The 17,190-nt window shown below is 37.0% G+C and overlaps 1 protein-coding gene across 2 annotated transcripts in view; it reads right to left on the bottom strand.

Moving 5' to 3' along the window:
• CTDP1 (CTD phosphatase subunit 1) overlaps positions 1 to 17,190 on the bottom strand; it is a 66,630-nt gene that overhangs the window by 36,962 nt on the left and 12,478 nt on the right. For both annotated transcript variants that reach the window (XM_044426327.1, XM_044426328.1), the window contains exons 6-9: positions 7,540 to 7,630; positions 6,021 to 6,187; positions 2,442 to 3,509; positions 1,618 to 1,759 (exon numbers count right to left, since the gene is read on the bottom strand). In XM_044426327.1, coding sequence (XP_044282262.1) covers positions 1,618 to 1,759; positions 2,442 to 3,509; positions 6,021 to 6,187; positions 7,540 to 7,630 — 1,468 coding nt within the window. The remainder of the gene's footprint in view (positions 1 to 1,617; positions 1,760 to 2,441; positions 3,510 to 6,020; positions 6,188 to 7,539; positions 7,631 to 17,190) is intronic.

Here is a 17,190-nt window from a genome sequence, read left to right as displayed (position 1 = left end):
AACATTTTCTTAACAGTAGCTGCAATATGATTAGCTATCTATGATTAGACTGATCTTCACACTCTCCTACTGTTGATGTACAAATCTGCATGTTAATGACTACCTTTAGCACCAAACAGTTCAGTATTTGTAGCTCACTGGCCAAAGAGCACTTCTTATATCCACAAGTATTGCTCATCAGATTTTATATTAGATTGTACCATTTTTTTGTTATTTACATTAAATACTGTGCAGATATGCAGGCATATGCATGCACACACAGAGTGTTGAAGTAACAGAACTGGTTGAAGAATATTTACTTTCGTCTTCTAAAACACAATTTGTTAAAACTAAAGGAAAACTGCATCCACTCATGAATACAGAAACCTGTTAATTAATATCCAGCAGTGCATACAAAGGACAAAATCTTTAACTAGTATTGCTTCAGTTTCTTCTATGTCTGTGGCTCCACTTCTCAGACCAATATTCCTACCTGATAACTGGGCATCATATATATACTGGTTGCTTACCTGCAGCTGCTGCTCTTTTAAGTGATCATCTCTGCATTCACACATATGGGCTCCACATCCATGCAGAACTTCTCTTTGGGAAGTTTCTATAGCTAAGAATGTTTTTGGCTGGAAGCCCTCCTTCACCAACACTGCCAATATATTATAGAGGGTTCCCAGTTTCCCCTAAGATTTTGTGGCCTTGGAAATAAAGTGAGGATTCAAACTGACTTTGGTGCAAGTTTAGACCAACTGTTGCTGACTTGGTGTGATGGCAATATTTGAATGCCACCAAAGTGTGGACAGTGGGGCAGCTGTGTGAATGTTCAAATGACCACTTAAAGATTAATAGTTACAGGTCTGACTTTCTTCCCTGTGGTCTCTGTGCATTAAGCATATGAGTGATTAGCTTAAACAAATTAATAATAAGGCAGAGGCATCCACTCCATCTCCTGGTCCCATGCTGGCAATGGGGAGAGTAACCATTAGCCTAGTATGTATGTATGTATTCAATTTGCTTAAAAGCCACTCTTTAGCAACATGCTTTCTGGATGGTCTGGTGAAGGAGTGGCTGGACCTGGTGGTGACATCACCATCACCTGCTCCTGGTTTGAGGGGAAGAGGATCCTCAATGGGAAGAGAGACCATCAATGGTGGGAAGGCATAGCAAGTCCCTAATCTCCCCCTCAGAGAAACACTGGGTCCCCACTGGTTCTATCACCAGGACAGTTGGAAAAGAACTGGGGGAAAAGGGCGGGAACCTCTCCCAGATATACAGGGTGGGGAGGGGCTGCAACCATAATGAGTCCAGTTGGGAAATCTTCCTAACAAAAGGTCCAGTGCAGATGAAGAGCCCATCATGTGTGATGCACAGAGACCACGAAGAAGAGAAGAGACCAATCAGAGCATTTGTGCTTTATATATTTTTTCAAGCATTCCTTTGGAAAGCTAGGGTGTTAAGTTTTATATTACAAAAAATGATTATTTTGGCAAGGTCAAGAATGAAATGCTTGCTTTGTAAGCTGCCCCAAGGCTTTTTGCAAAGGGAGCAGCATAAAAATGCTCTAAATAAATAAAAAAGCCAGATGTGTGCAAGTTTACTTTTGCATTATATTAAAGAATGTTTTACCTTTGTGTTTTAAGATAATCATCCTTCAAAGGAAACAATTGTTCTTCTACTTTGTCCCAACGTTCCAAGCAACTCCATAACCAATCTGGATTTACAATATGGAGATTTTTACAGTTTTGAGCTTGCCGGACTTTTTCTGTGCCTGTTTAAACAACCAATTATTAGTGCTCCTGATGGAAGCATTTTGCAATAAATGAACCTATGGGTAATTTTTCTAAATAACACGTAAGTTCCACTGATTTCAGTGCAGCTTAAGAACACATTTAAACATGATTTCAGTTGAACTTGGACCTTGTTAACTTTCTCAGGGCTGTTCTTTTACAAATCCCATTTCAGCACAATTAGTCTTCAATACATTAACAACTGCAGATTTAGTCTTAACAGGATGGCCTCTTTTACAAATCAGGACCCAACTGCAAAGATAGCACAATTCTTTACTGCAGGCTTACACAGCCTAGTGTGTCTGGACTGCACCCTCCATCAGCCTCAGCCAGAATAGTAAATAGTCAACAATGGAGGTGACACCAGATTAAGGAGAAATGCTACAGTGTAACAAGGCACAGCATTATTATTTTGCTTAGTTATCTATCTAAGCCCAAATGCTTAGATAGATAACTTACATAATCCCGAATACCAATTCTAGTAATAAATACAATTCAGGTTAAAGAAAAAATGCCCCCAAGTGGGCCTTTAGCATCCCTCAAGATTTCTTCAGTCACTGAATATTAGACAGAGCATTGAAAGCATCAGGTGACATAGAGCCATGGTTTGAATCTATAGCTATTACACAAATTTGGTTTGGTTCTACTCTACATTACACTTACCAGCTCTTGCTGCAATAAGGTGCGTTGGTTTATTGGGATCATCTTCATTCAGTACTAGGTTTTTTGCAATCTTAGCTCCAAGTGTAGTAGCATGATAATGCTCACGTGTTTTTTCTATTGGGAAATTTGTTGGGTATAGTCCACTAAATAATATTGTAACATCTGACAATACTTTTCGTTTCAGTTCTGGCACTATTTTTCTTATATCTGGAATTTCATCTGTTTCTTTTCTGACATATTTATCATACTTTGTATAATAATCTGTGTGCACTCGAACAAGAATCTCTTCAAGATATATTAAATGGTCATCATGGTCTGTATCATCATCATCTTCTTCTTCCATGCTTTGATCTAAAGATTCTCCCACAGTAATCCCTGATTGCTCACTGTTTTGAGACTCTGTCTCAGCTTCCTTTTTGTCAACACACCCATTTCCTAGACTACAAAGGCTATCTTGCTCACTCTCTTCATGTGTTTCCAGATCAAATGTCTTGGAATGGAGATTGATGCTAGGTGAAGAAACTGGGTCTCCGGAATGGTTCGACTGTCCATCCTTTTCTACATTAGTATCCGATCCCATCATTATATTTTCTTCTTGTACAGACTGCTTTGATTTTCTCCAGCTTCTCTTCCCTTCATTTTCACTATCGGAGGCAGAAGAGGATGACAATTTCCTAGCATCTAACCCACTATCACTTTCGCTATCACTAGATAATTCAAAGTCCAAATAATTTGTTACCTTGTTTTGAATCTGTTGCTTGCCTATAATTGTCCTATTATCATGGTCTGAAGACACATGAGACTCTTTGGCACTTGTTAGATCATTTGTATTAGTAACATCTGTTACATAATCAGGATCGCTTATGGAGTCTCTTACTTTAACTTTATTATTAGAATTCAAATCCCAGGATGAGGTTTCTTCACTGACAGAGTTATTGCCATTTATTCTCTTTGCAGATTTTCCAATACCATTGCTTTGTTCTTCTATGTTTTCAACATTTGCTACTTCAACATCCCTTGTGACTACTGCTGGATCAGATGCTTCCATTGATTTTGAGGAATGATTTGCTAAATTTAAAAATAATCAGATATATTTAAAAAATCAGTCTCTGAAGCCTGCTAAAATGCTTAGTAACAAAGAAGGAAACAACAAAAAAGTATCCCTTATTGCTTAACTATGTAATTCTACACATTTACTCAGAAGTAAATACCACTGGGTAGAGGTAAATTCTATACCCATTAGTGGGTATTGCAGCCCAAAAGTTAAAATACTTTATCCAATTATGTTTATCTTTTTTTTTAGATCAGAAGCCTGGGATTACAGGGGATTATTACAACATGTTGAAAATCACATAAAAAATATGAACAGCAACTGTCATCTATCAAAACCTCTCTCTCTCTTCTAATATCCATTAAAAATAAAAATAAAAGATTGTCCCACTCATAGAATGCAATTTGGGGCAAAATTTGAGTTTAAGTTTCTCAAAAATAATACGGAGACTTAACTGATTCTAAAATTAATTTATCTTGGACATTTTAGAAAGGTATCTGAAAGATATCTTAAACAGTTAGGAATTCATTGATTATTTCATAGGTACATAAGCTGATTTCAGTCCTGCATAGTCTGAAATTATCATCCTTTATCTGTACTGTTCACACTTTTACAGTGCAGTTCTTTCCAAGAACTATGACAACTCAGAAAGGATAAGATTACAACTCAATCCCTAAGACAATTTAATTAGCATCCTATCACAAAATAGCATCAAAAATGTACAATTACAGCAAAGGAACACAAAATACAGCAGGACCCCTATACCCAGAGAAATATGTTCCCATGTCCACAGTGGATGCCTGAAATTGTGGACAGTAGTGAACATTACATCTGCAGGGGGTAGAGGCACAAGACCCCTGTAAAAGTGGGAATATTTCTAAAGTGTTTGCGCCCACTGAGATATAAAACAAATGAGTGAGGCTGGCTAGTGACAAGAGAAAGAGCATGGCATCCCCAAAGTGAGTGTGTAGTTCCACAGAGATACTTGCATTTCTTTCTGTTTTGTGGGGGTCCAACACCCCTAACTCCTGTGGAGGGCTGACGGTTAACCTTAGTTAAGTGAAACTGCGATAACTGAGACAGCAGATACAGGGGTCCTGCTGTATATATCAAGAGAGTTGGCTGATACTGCATCACTCTGCTCCATCTATAGAATTATAGCCATATTCATACTTTACTGATGTACCTAACTAAACTTCCCATGGCAAAATGTCCTTGCTTGTGCTCTTTCTAAGTACAAAGAAATTAGTGGTGTGGTTAGCCTAGACTTGTGACAATAGAGACAGGTCAGGAAGCACAGCCGTGCTTCCCAGTCATTGTGTCAAAGGGACTTATGAGTCCACAAGAGCATAAGGAAGGACATAAAAGAACACGCACCAGTAAGTGCATGCACCAGCAACCTCAGTTCCACTACTGGAGTTGCGAGATGTAGTAGGCAGTTTCTATAAAATAAATAGCAATTTTCTAACCATTGCTAGAACCAATTTTCTAACCATTACTTGGCTTAAAATTTTAAACAACATTCAATAAATATAAAAGGAAAATCAAGGTACTGAAACATGAACTTATTAATTTTAGTACATCCAAAGAACTGTACATGATATGCTGCTGTTGTCCATTCAAGTAACAAGACCTTCAGTTTCAGTATTGCTGTCCCCCACAGAAAAATATAACAATGGAAAATTTTCTATTCCACATAATCAAGTAAGGGCCTATTGGGGTAGGTCAGTTCTTTCCTCAAAGCAGCGACCTTCCAGCTCTCATCCCCCAACTAGGCACCCAAGAGAGACATGCTGAATAGATAGCTTTGGTTGCATATATCCTTCTTCCATTCTTGGAATACATGGGAATTGTGCTGCATGACTGTCACATTCAGCAGGTAGTACAAATAATGTATGTTGTAAGCAATCAAGATGTGCTTACTACCCAACCAGAGGGTATGGTGATGGTTTGCCTGGGAAGACAATGGGGATTATTCAATATATTCCAGACATCAGTGTAATGGGTCAACACCTATTGCTTAATACTTTTAGCAGGAGAAAAGCTGGAATATTGAGAAGCAGTATTTTAATGCAAATCTTTCCATTCGCTTACTAGTACTATATTAACAACTGGTAAATCCCAAAACAAAAATGTACAAATATGTTTGCCCCAAAAGAAAAATGTACAAATACAAATATGGAACACTAAAAATATCATGGGTTCCTGGCCAACCACTTTGTGCCTGAGGACAAAGACTAAGTGCACTAGCTTCTTTTCCATATGAAATAAATTCCTCCCAAATGGCAGATAATGATACTGACAAATTTTGTAGCTGCATCAGGAGGTCCAGTAGCTAATCTGAAAAATACTAACCCATATCTGAAAAGCAGGTGAAGTAACTAATTTGGAAGCCACAAACCCTGTTCTGTTGGTTTTCAAAAACTGTTAAAAGATTAAGACTTTCACGGTACAGAAAAAATATAATTGCAAATGCGAACACCCAGTCTCCCAGCCATACACAAAAGTATACATATAATGAGAGCTACCTTTTTTCCTCATCTGAGCTTCTCTTGATCCAGGTGGTGCATTTATATCTCCTGTGCCCTGAAAGTATACGTATTTCTTCACAGTTATCAAATTAGGTGCGAATTTCCAGACATCCTCTCTGTCATCGATAATACAAACCATGGAATCTCCACAAGGAAATAAGTTTCTAGAGAAAGAAGAGGGAATCAATAAAATGGACTAATTAGATAGCTATTTTAAAATGACTGCTATTAAGCTCTGTCAACTTGAGAGAGAGATAAAACAAGAATTTATTTTAAATTTACAGGTATTTATAATTATTACCATTATCAGCTTGGTCTCTTGAAGAAATATTATTTCATCTGTATCTTTATAAAGTTTAGTATCAATGAATTTTGCTTAAAACCTTTCAGAAACCGAATTAAAAGCATTAAAACTGTCATATAAATTATCAGAAAAATGAATATGCATATAAAAATCCTTCCATTTAAATCAATATTCAAATCAGATTCATTAAAACATGCTTTTTGTTATACTAAACTTGAATATTAAAAACATGTAAATTAATAAAACAAAACACCAGTGAAAATGTAAAACGCTAACTTTCACGACACTTACTTAACAATATGCAAGTATCAGTTATATAAATCTACTGTAAATCTGATTTTTTGGGATCTGTTTTATTTATTTATTCAACTTATATTCTGCTACTATTCTGAAGGCTCTCCAAGCAAATTATATTAAATAACAATATTTCATAAAATAACAATAATAAAAACAACCTACAACAAAACGGAGAAACATGCAGCTGAGATCAGATATCAATGTTAAAATATATTAAATGTAAAAACAGTATAAATAACACCTAAGTATAAAATCAATTTTTAAAATGTCTGGAGAAGAGGACTGTTTTTGCCTGGTGCTAAAAGATGCAACGATGGTGTCAGGTGAGCTACTTTTGGAAGACCATTCTATAAATGTGGGACAGCCACTGAGAAGGCGAGACTCTAATCTAGGCTAATCTAAGAAGAATCTAATTAACTCATTAGTAGAATAAGAAGTAGGTGATTCCCCGTCTTCCTTGCAACCCACTGAGTGTTCTGACTCTGTTCCAGAAGGTTGCAGGGGGTCCTCCAGAAAGGATTTTGAGATGATGGATGGAGGAGAGATCATTTCAGCACACAACTGAACAGTCACTCAGAAGATGTTAGATTCTGCCCAATCATTTTAGCACAGATTTTTATTCCTACAAATTAATGTAATACATCTGTTCTTCCCACCAGCAAATCACTTCAACAGGGACTCAGTGCAACTTAAGTGTGATGGCAATTGAATTTTCTATGAATTTCTATGTAGTCAAGAAATTTTATTTCTATGCACAGAAAGCCAGTGACATAATTGTATTTGTGTGTATAGTTATGGATGGCAAGATGAGAATATACTGTTTTCCTGTGGTATCCAACTTTAATTTTTAAATTGGTTGTTTCCAGCAGTATTACTCTGTGCTTTCCCAAGGAATATTCTACTCCCAATACATACCTAAGGTTTCCAGTTTTAGAATATGGATCAATACATTCATCCCTTGATAATATTCGATGAGAGAAAAGCTTCTTTTCGGAGTCCAGGAATGCTTTTAAAGGGAAAAAGTCTGGAATTAATTTATTTGGAATATTATTTTACATATTTTCTGCAAGTAATGTATTTTCTGGAATATTAAGGATCATTTCAGTGACAAATATATCTATATCATGTTCATAAATCAAATTAATTAATGAGATCACCAACTACATTGATCTACTACATTCAAATTGAATACAATGAATTAAATAACTGCATAGATCAAGATACTGATTGGAAGGTATTAAGGAATGTGCAATAAACACCTACCAATGTTAGTGGAAACATGATAAAATGAATTCAGTAGGGTATGCGATTCTGTGGGATGGAAGCTAAATTTTTTAGGATTATGTGTACAGCAGTATAGTCACTTAACCTTTGAGTAAATACACAAATCTTTAATATCTGACCCCAAATTTCTGCTTGTATTTTTTAAGGTTACCAATATACCCATCTGAAAAGCTTGTGTACTTTTAGGCTCGTATTTCAGGACTGAAACAATTCCCTCCTCTGTTTGATACTATACCTTTAGTCTACAAATAGCTAAAGCAGTGGAAAATATGCTACAATACTTAAGCAAATTGAGCAAGTTAAGGAAAAGTTTAAATAGACATTCTTGCAGTTGCAGGTTTTAAGTTATACTTGTAAGATGTCTACATACATAATTCTGAGCTATCTTGAAAGAGGTTTTTTGTAAATAACCTTAAGAAAACTATATTTGAAGAACAGCAACCAGTTTCTAACAACAGGAAGAACGATGCATTTCAGTTGTTTGTTATAGAAACAAACTACAATTTCATCAAAGCTTGTGGGAAGGAATCCAACTTTTTATTAGATTGTTGCACCGGTGCAAGAAAAGACAAGCAACTGCCGGCTGTCAGAACATCTACTGTGGGTAAAAAGCACTGAAGACTCCCTGGTCATGTATGCCATATACTAAATAAATAAATTGGATTAATGCAGGCCTGCACAAATTCACCAATTATATATGGTGGCTTTGCTGCCTGCCTAGTACTGCAAAAACTTAATGCCTGTCAAACACTAGGCAGGCCAGAATAACTCTTATGGGCTGTATTCAACTTGGTTGGTCAAAAGTTACATTCTGGAGAAGACCAGTATAAGCTTCCTTTTCAAATGAATCCTGTCAAAAATCCTTATTTTAAAATTGTGACATGTGCTACTTTCATTGTACAGATTCCATTTTAAATGTGACAAATGATTCAGTGATAAAATAGACTTAGAGGGATTTGGATAGTCAGAGATGGCTACATAGCATATTCTACAATTCCCTGTAAAATGCTTTAATGATACACATTCTGTATCAGTGGCCACTTATTAAAATTGGTAGGTCAAGACCAAAGCTGTTGTCTCTTTCATGAATAACTTAAAACCCACAAAAGCAAGAAAATTTTGAGAGTTAAGGATATAAGTTCAACCTTAACTCACCCGACTATGCTTAAGAATTTCAGCAAATTCATGTAGGATCATCCCTGTTGTGAGACCCTTGCAGTACCTAGGCATAATGAATTGAAAGGATTAGCTAGAGAGAACCATCACCAAGTAAACTTAGAAAGATGTGTAGGCTTACTAAGGTGAGCTAAGCTACTTAGTTTGGAAAATAAAAGTGGGCTATTTTTCAAAAAATACATGACAGTACCAAAAGACTTCCTTACATGGTTTGTTCCTGTTCTACATTATCTACATAGGAAACACCATATGATATTTGCCATCTAGGTTGATTTAACCCAATGTTTGTTCACATTTGTTGCTACTGAGTTCTTTCTCAGAATGGACTGGATTCACATATTTTCCTGCATGAATAGGCAGGAGCTTCCACTACACCAGAGTAAGAGAAAAATAGTGTTTGCGTATGTGGTCATCCATATGGGGGATTTGACAATGAATGATTATTTATAGATCTTCAAGTATTAACATATAACTTAAGACACCATGCTTCTAGCTAAGGGGAAAATGACAATCATCAAATACCACCTTCTTATTTTACTAGATTTGAGATCTCTGTGCTCAAAAGGCTAAGCAGTGGAAACAGCAAATAGTCTAAAACCAAGTATCAGTTCAGAAAAGTTTGAAACTAGTGTTGTTTTGAATAATTATTGCAAAACCATATAAAATAGTACACCAGAAGCATCTTTGCTTGCTCCTGCATGATCCTTGGGTAACTGTTCAATTATGTAAACAAGGTCTCTGTATGATTGGTGCAAAAAAAAGGGAAGTGGCTTCATGTTTATTATATTTCTATCACCAGGGAACTAAAACTCCTGTACACAGGATTCTGAGGCAGTGGCCTATCCAAATAGTAACTAGTCCTAGACTTGCTTAGCTTCACCAATGTGAATAGAGACACACAAATTTATCTATTGATAAATGCCATAATACGTATGGCAATGAGAATTTTGATTCTATAAATTAAGTTACCTTAAAATCCATGTTTTATCAATTTTCTTATAACTCTCAAGCACTCCTCACTGGCACTCTTGGCGAACAATGCAATGACTACAACCTACTACAGAGGTGGGGTACCAGGGTGTTGACAGATTTATTTTCTCAATGATAAAAGTGAATTCAATTATAGGAAATGTATGGGATCAGAAAGAGAAGACTTAAAACTAGAAGAATGGAACTTCCTCTAACTTCCCAATCTGCAAGCAGTTCAATGAAACTTTAAGCCAAAACTGAAGGTAGCAATGGACAAGAAAAACAAAAGGAATGTAGCAATTCTAAATACTTCAAATTATAAATATACAAGAGAGGTGAACGAATCTGGTCTTAATCAGGTGACTTCCTCTTTGCAGGAGTTACAGTTTCTGTTGTTCTAAAATACAGAATATCCCTGGATGGAAGGTAGGTGAACAGTAGAGAGAACATGAGTGCACACAGACCCAATATGCTGAAGTTGAACTACTCTTTCTAGCTACTGGAGAAACTTGGGCGAGTTAAATATGAATCTGGGTTTTGTAAATTTCTATGAGAACTTAAACAAGAAGTTCATCCAAGAACATAAAAACGTAAGAGCAGTCATGCTCCAGCATTCTATTCAAGAATAGAAACTCACAGCATAACAGCACCCTCCCCAATTGGTAGAAATATGCATAAGGTCTCTGAAACAAGCTTTAACATTAATCCTTTCTGTTGGTGCAGGGTATTCATAAAGCTATTTTTCAGCACCATGTTTTGAAAACTGAATTCTGGCACTATGAATTATTATGGCCTTGGTCTTCAATGAAAAGTCCTTACACTTGATTATATTTTCTAGTTCCTTCATTGCTGCCCATTGAAGTCTCAGTCTTCTTTGAATTTCTTGGCTACTAGCTCCCTTTGACTTGATAACTGAGACAAGATATGTAAATCTTTCACAATTACAATTTCACCACTGTTAAAGTAAAGTTCTAAAATTCTTCTGTGGTCATGCTTTTTATTTTCATAATATTCAGCTGCATTCTTGTTTTTGCACTTTCTTCTTCCACTTTCATTGGGAGTTGTTTCAAGCCATTGCTGCTTTCTTCTAGTAGTATGCTGTCATCTGCATACCTGAAATTAGTGGTATGTCTACTGCCACCTTTCACGCCTTCCTCTGATTCTAATCTAGCTTTCCTTATCACCTATTCTGAGTACATATTAGAGAGATAGGGAGATTGAATACATCGTTGTTTGACACCTTTGTCTGTACGAAATCATTTTGTTTCTCTATATTTTGTCCTAACAGTAGCTTCTCATCCATGAGACAGGTTAAGCAACAACAGAATCAAGTGCTGACTCACCCTTCATTTCTTACTTCTCTCAGGACCATCCTTAGTTTCACATGATCAACACAATCAAAGACTTTGCTGTAACCTATAAAGCGCAGACTGAAGTTTTAAACTGAAATTCCTGCATGATTAATAGAAGTTCAGGGGAGTTTGGAAAAGAAAATGGAAAGCAGTATCTGTTGATATATGAAATAATAATTTATTTTCCGTAAACTCTCATAGAGCCTGGAAAGTTAAGAAGAGAGTCAGTTTGGGGGGTTGTAATATAGGCTGTACCTGTTTAAAATTCCCTTGGCAATTTTATTTATTGTGTCCATTTTAGTTCTGTTTATACTGGTTATTGATCTATTCTACATTGTTCCATGAATTTGTGTATGTTAATAAAAAGTAAAAAAGTAAAAAAACCCCACTGTAATTCTTCACTTCATTTGCTAATATTGCAAGTGCTTCTTCATAAAATTTCTCATTGAAGTCAGTTATCCTTTCATCTCTTCTGCATAGTTCTTCTGTTTATTTTTTCCACCTTCTCTTTATTATATCCTAGTCAGATAATATATTCCATTGTTTGCCTTTCAGTATTCCTAATCCAGGTTTGAATTTTCCTTTCAGTTCTTGGATATTCTGGAAGAGGTCTCTTTTTACTCTTCTGTTATTCTCTTCTATTTCTTTACACTGGGCATTGTAATAAGTCTTTCTGTTTCTATGTGGTAGTCGCTGAAAAACTGCATTCAAGATTCTGACCCTCTTTTTGTCACCTTTTCTCCTCACCTGACCTTAGCAACTGTGAGTGCTTTTACTGTCATCCATCTAGGCTTTTTCTTTCTTTCTGCTACAGGATTTTTTGTGGCATTCTTCCCTAATGTCTCTTGTTTCAATCCACAATCAATTAAATTGAATAATGCAAATCTGTTCTTTATATGGACTTTAATTTTTTTCAGAGATGCTACTGAAGCTGTATTTTGACACTGTATTTCTGCTTATTTTTTTCAGTTTTACGCCGATTTTTGATATCACGAGATCATGCTCACTGCTGCAATCTGTTCCTGGTCTTGACTTGGCATGAAGAACACACTTTCTTCATCTCTAGCTTCCAATTATACACACTATTTGATTTCTGTATTGGCCATCTGGTGATGCCCACTGTAATGTGAACTGGCTCAAAGTCCTATCTGCCATGGAAGAGTTAATGGTGCCTTGTGGGTTTTAGCTGTTTTAGTACTCTCCACCCCTAAAAAAAGAAATGCAAGACAGCAAAATGGCTGTCTGAGGAAGCTTTACAAATAGCTGAGGAAAGAAGGGAAGCGAAAGGCAAGGGAGAAAGACACGCCCAATCGAATGCAGAATTCCAGAGAATAGCTAGAAGAGATAAGAATGCCTTCTTAAATGAACAGTGCAAAGAAATAGAAGAAAACAATAGAATAGGGAGGACCAGAGATCTCTTCAAGAAAACTGGAGATATGAAGGGAACAGTTTCATGCAAAGATGGGCATGATAAAGGACCAAAATGGCAGGGACCTAACAGAGGCAGAAGAGATTAAGAAGATGTGGCAAGATTACACAGAAGAACTATACAAGAAAGAGCTTAACGTCCCTGATAACCACTGTCCCTGATAACCACGATGGCGTGGTCACTGACCTTGAGCCAGACATTCTGGAATGTGAAGTCAAATTGACCTTAAGAAGTCAAAGCAACAACAAAGCTAGTGGAGGTGACAGTATTCCAGCTGAGCTATTCAAAATCTTAAGACGATGCAGTAAATGTGCTACACTCAATATGCCAGCAAACTTGGAAAACTCAACAGTGACCACAGGATTGGAAAGGTCAGTTTACATTCCAATCCCAAAGAAGGGCAATGCCAAATAATTTTTGAGCCACCGCACCATTGCGCTCATTTCACATGCTAGCAAAGTTATGCTCAAAATCCTACAAGCTAGTCTCCAGCAGTATGTGGACCGGGAACTACCAGAAGTTCAGGCAGGATTTCGAAGAGGGAAGGGAACTAGAGATCAAATTGCCAACATACGCTGGATCATGGAGAAAGCTAGGGAGTTCCAGAAAAACATCTACTTCTGCTTCATTGACTATGCTAAAACCTTTGATTCTGTGGATCACAACAAATTGTGGCAAGTTCTTCAAGTGATGGGTACCAGACCATCTTATTTGTCTCTTGAGAAACCTATTTCAGGGTGAAGAAGCAACAGTGAGACCTGGGCATGGATTGGATCACTGATTGGTTCAAAATTGAGAAAGGAGTTCAGCAAGGCTGTATACTGTCGTCCTGCCTATTTAACTTATATGCAGAGCACATCATGAGAAAGGCGGAGCTAGATGAATCACCAGTTGGAATTAAGATTGCCGGGAGAAATATCAACAACCTCAGATATGCAGATGATACCACTCTCATGGCAGAAAGTGAAGAGGAACTGAAGAGCCAGACAATCCTTTGTCAACTGGAAGTAAGTTGCCTAAGTGATCTAGCAGAATGCAAAAAACAAGCTGGAGAAAACTATTTTCTGCCCAACATTCTTTGGTGGCAGCAGAAGATTAACTGGGCTTGTTTAACCAGACTAGGAGAGGGTAGATGATAGATAAGGGAGCATTTGCTGCCAGAGGAGGGCAATTGTGACCAACCCAATTAGTGGGAGTGAGGCATAAAGATGAAAGACCTAAGGTTTGGCTCCTATTGCTGCTTCTCTTTGCTTTAAAAACAATAAATAAGTATGCTTCTATTCTCTGTTAGGAGCAGCTATGAGGGGACCATGTTTCCTTGTCCAAGATGGATCTTATCTATAAAGGGAGAAACTGATTTTTCTTTCCTGAAACATTTAGCAGAGACCTTCTTTTTTCATTATATCTTTTTTAAAGTGTCAGAAACTTTGAATCAAGTGATTTAATTAATATTTTTGCCCCATTTTAGCAAACTACACTTCTGTTTTACTTGAGAAAGAGAATGTGACCTGTAAGATTTGTTACTAAAGTAGCAGCTGATACAACTAAAAATGATAAGAAAGCAGCAAGTGCTTTAAATATTCTTAATAAACTCAAGCTAAATTTTGGAGATAGATCTATCTAGTCTGATAAGGCTGAGATTGCTGCTTTTTGGAACTGTTGCTTTCTCTATACCATTTTTACATAGCTTTGTGATCTAAAAAGTGGTACAAAATGTGTATTTTGAAACATCTGCATTCACTCACTAACATTTGTTTACACTTTCCAAATGAAAGCATTTTTCTTTGCACATTTTCAAATGTGTGCACACTGAACACTTGTTTTTCTGGAATGCTTTGAAAACTTGGAAATGTGTAAATTTTCAACCACAAATTTTAATATAGTCCTAGAGGTGCAAACTGAATAAAACTATTTAAAAGCTTGGAGCAAATATCTCAATAGAGCTTTTTAAGTCTTCATATAACAGCATTTCTCTGTAAAATACTGCCACCAAGGGTTCAAATGTGCTCACTGCTATAGTAATGATTTCTGCCAACTCTGAATGCACCTAGAACAATTTCCTTTTCTCAAGAATTCAGTGCTTACCAGATATTCATAAAGTTTCACATATATATTTGGGAAAGCAAGAGTGGAAACCTGTATCTCAGATGACATGCTTCTATTTCTTTTCAGGAAAACAGCATTAAATTAGATATCTCTGTCTTCTCATAGCAGGAACAAGGAGGAATAGTCAGTTTCAGACTATTTATCAAGTTTTTGGCAGGCGCTGGCACTCTTTTTGTTTTGGAAAAGAGAATAAGCTGTTGTGGGGCAGGCAATGATGATTCACAGAAGTTGTACTGTTCCTATTTGGGGGCTGAGGGCTAATATAGTAAGCAATCAGTGATAGCACCTTTCAGAGGCTCCACCAACCAGAACCTCTCCAGTTTCTTCCTGCTTGCCTTCTATCAATAGCTTCTGTACCTGAAGATGTCATGCATGTGGGATTTACTTTGTTTTTACTAGAATCCTTCAGATCCAACCAGAGCCTTGGTGCAAAAGAAATAGTCTTAAGATTAAAGAATTTTGAGCCTAGGAATTTGAATAACAGAACTGAATGCAGCTAATAGCCCTTGCATACAAAGATTCATTCCTGGTTACCCCAAGCATTCATCATTTCAGCAGCATAATCTATTGAAATAAGAAAGGAATCATTATGTTGCTGTTGTTAATCAAATGAGAGTCAGAATCCCTTGCCAATCAACTGCATATGATCCAGATCTAGCATTTGTCCATCTCTTCTTTACACTTGTAGCACCATTTCCACATTAACTCCTGAAATTCAAATGCATTGTTAAGATAATCTTTATTTCTACATGTAAATTATCATTGCTTAAGTAAAGGCAGAGAATAATACTCAAAATGTTTCTGAAAATCTCTGATTTTACATCTTACTCCTCCTGCATTCATACAGCAACAAAAATAATTTTATCATTGTTCTTCTCCCCCACCTCATCACAATTAATATAAAACTGAATCATTCATTCCACCACTCCAGGTTTTGACTCTATTCTCTCTAGTAGAGGAAAATGGACAGGGGAAAAAAACTGATCAATAACGGCCAATTTATGTTTTGTGAGGGAGTGTGTATGAATGACGTGCACTAACACACACACACACACACAGACACACTTCTCAAAGAAGAAGAAACCAAGTTAGTAAGTGGAAGATGCATACAAGCCAACCCAATTGAGGAACTACCACTTCCCCTGTGAAATACCACTTAATACATTCTACATACGACGGAACTTCAATGGTACAGCAGTACAATGTTTGTGGATAAACTGTAGAATATGAATGCCTATGCTGGCCTTGGTGTATTCTATCAATGTGTAAACTTCGACCTTTCAAATAAACAGAAGAACCAAGAGTAATTTAAATGGTATTTACTGAAAGTATGGGCTCTGAATAAAGAAATGGGTATTAGTACTAGCAGCAGCTCTGTCTGTCTGTCTGTCTGTCTGTCTGTCTGTCTGTCTGTCTGTCTGTCTATCTAAGAGGCTTCTATGCCGCCCCATTCGCTGAAGCCTCAGGGCAGCTCACAATAATAAACACAATATAAAAACAATACAATTTTAGTCGACCTGGCCAAGAATTAAATAAATAAATAAATAAATAAAATTAACAATTAAAATAACGTTTGCATAAAAAGGTCTTCGCCTGGCGCCGAAAAAGAAATAACGATGGCGCCAGGCGGACCTCTCTGGGGAGCGCATTTCATAGATTGGGCGCCACCGCAGAGAAAGCCCTCCTCTGAGTACTTATCCTCCTAATATCCTTCACAGAGGGCTCCCGGAGAAGGGCCTCTCCTGCTGATCTCAAGGGGTGGTCGGGCATATACTAGTAGTGCATTGCATTTATAGCTTGCCTTTTTCCTTCTTCTGTGGCTTACACAGCTCCATTTTAAGTTAACAACAATCTTGTGAGATATGGTGGGCTGGGAGTGAGTAACTGGCCCAAAGTCATCCAATGAGTTTCAAGGCTGAGTGGGGATGAGGGCCCAGATCTTCCAGGATCCCAGTCCTATACTCTAAGTACCTCAAGTACATCTGAGTCACATTCTATGAAGAATACAGTTACAAAAGTGACAGGAATTTCATGGCCACCCATTTGCTGAATAAGTCAAACACATGCTCATGGCCAAGTTGGACTATAGCCAACAGATATTTGGCCACAGATATTTTCATGCAGTAGTCTGCATGTAAAGTACACTAGAATCTTTTGTACTTCCATTTGAGGAACAGACTAATAGTTTTGTGAGAAGCACCATTTTATGTGAGGATAGAGAAAGTCTGGAAGGGAGGAGCAAAATGTTAA

The sequence above is a fragment of the Varanus komodoensis genome, unplaced genomic scaffold (genome assembly GCF_004798865.1).
Source record: "Varanus komodoensis strain SLA01 unplaced genomic scaffold, ASM479886v1 scaffold17, whole genome shotgun sequence".
In the NCBI taxonomy this organism is placed as follows: Eukaryota; Metazoa; Chordata; class Lepidosauria; order Squamata; family Varanidae; genus Varanus; species Varanus komodoensis.
This window is presented reverse-complemented; position numbering and strand designations above follow the sequence as displayed.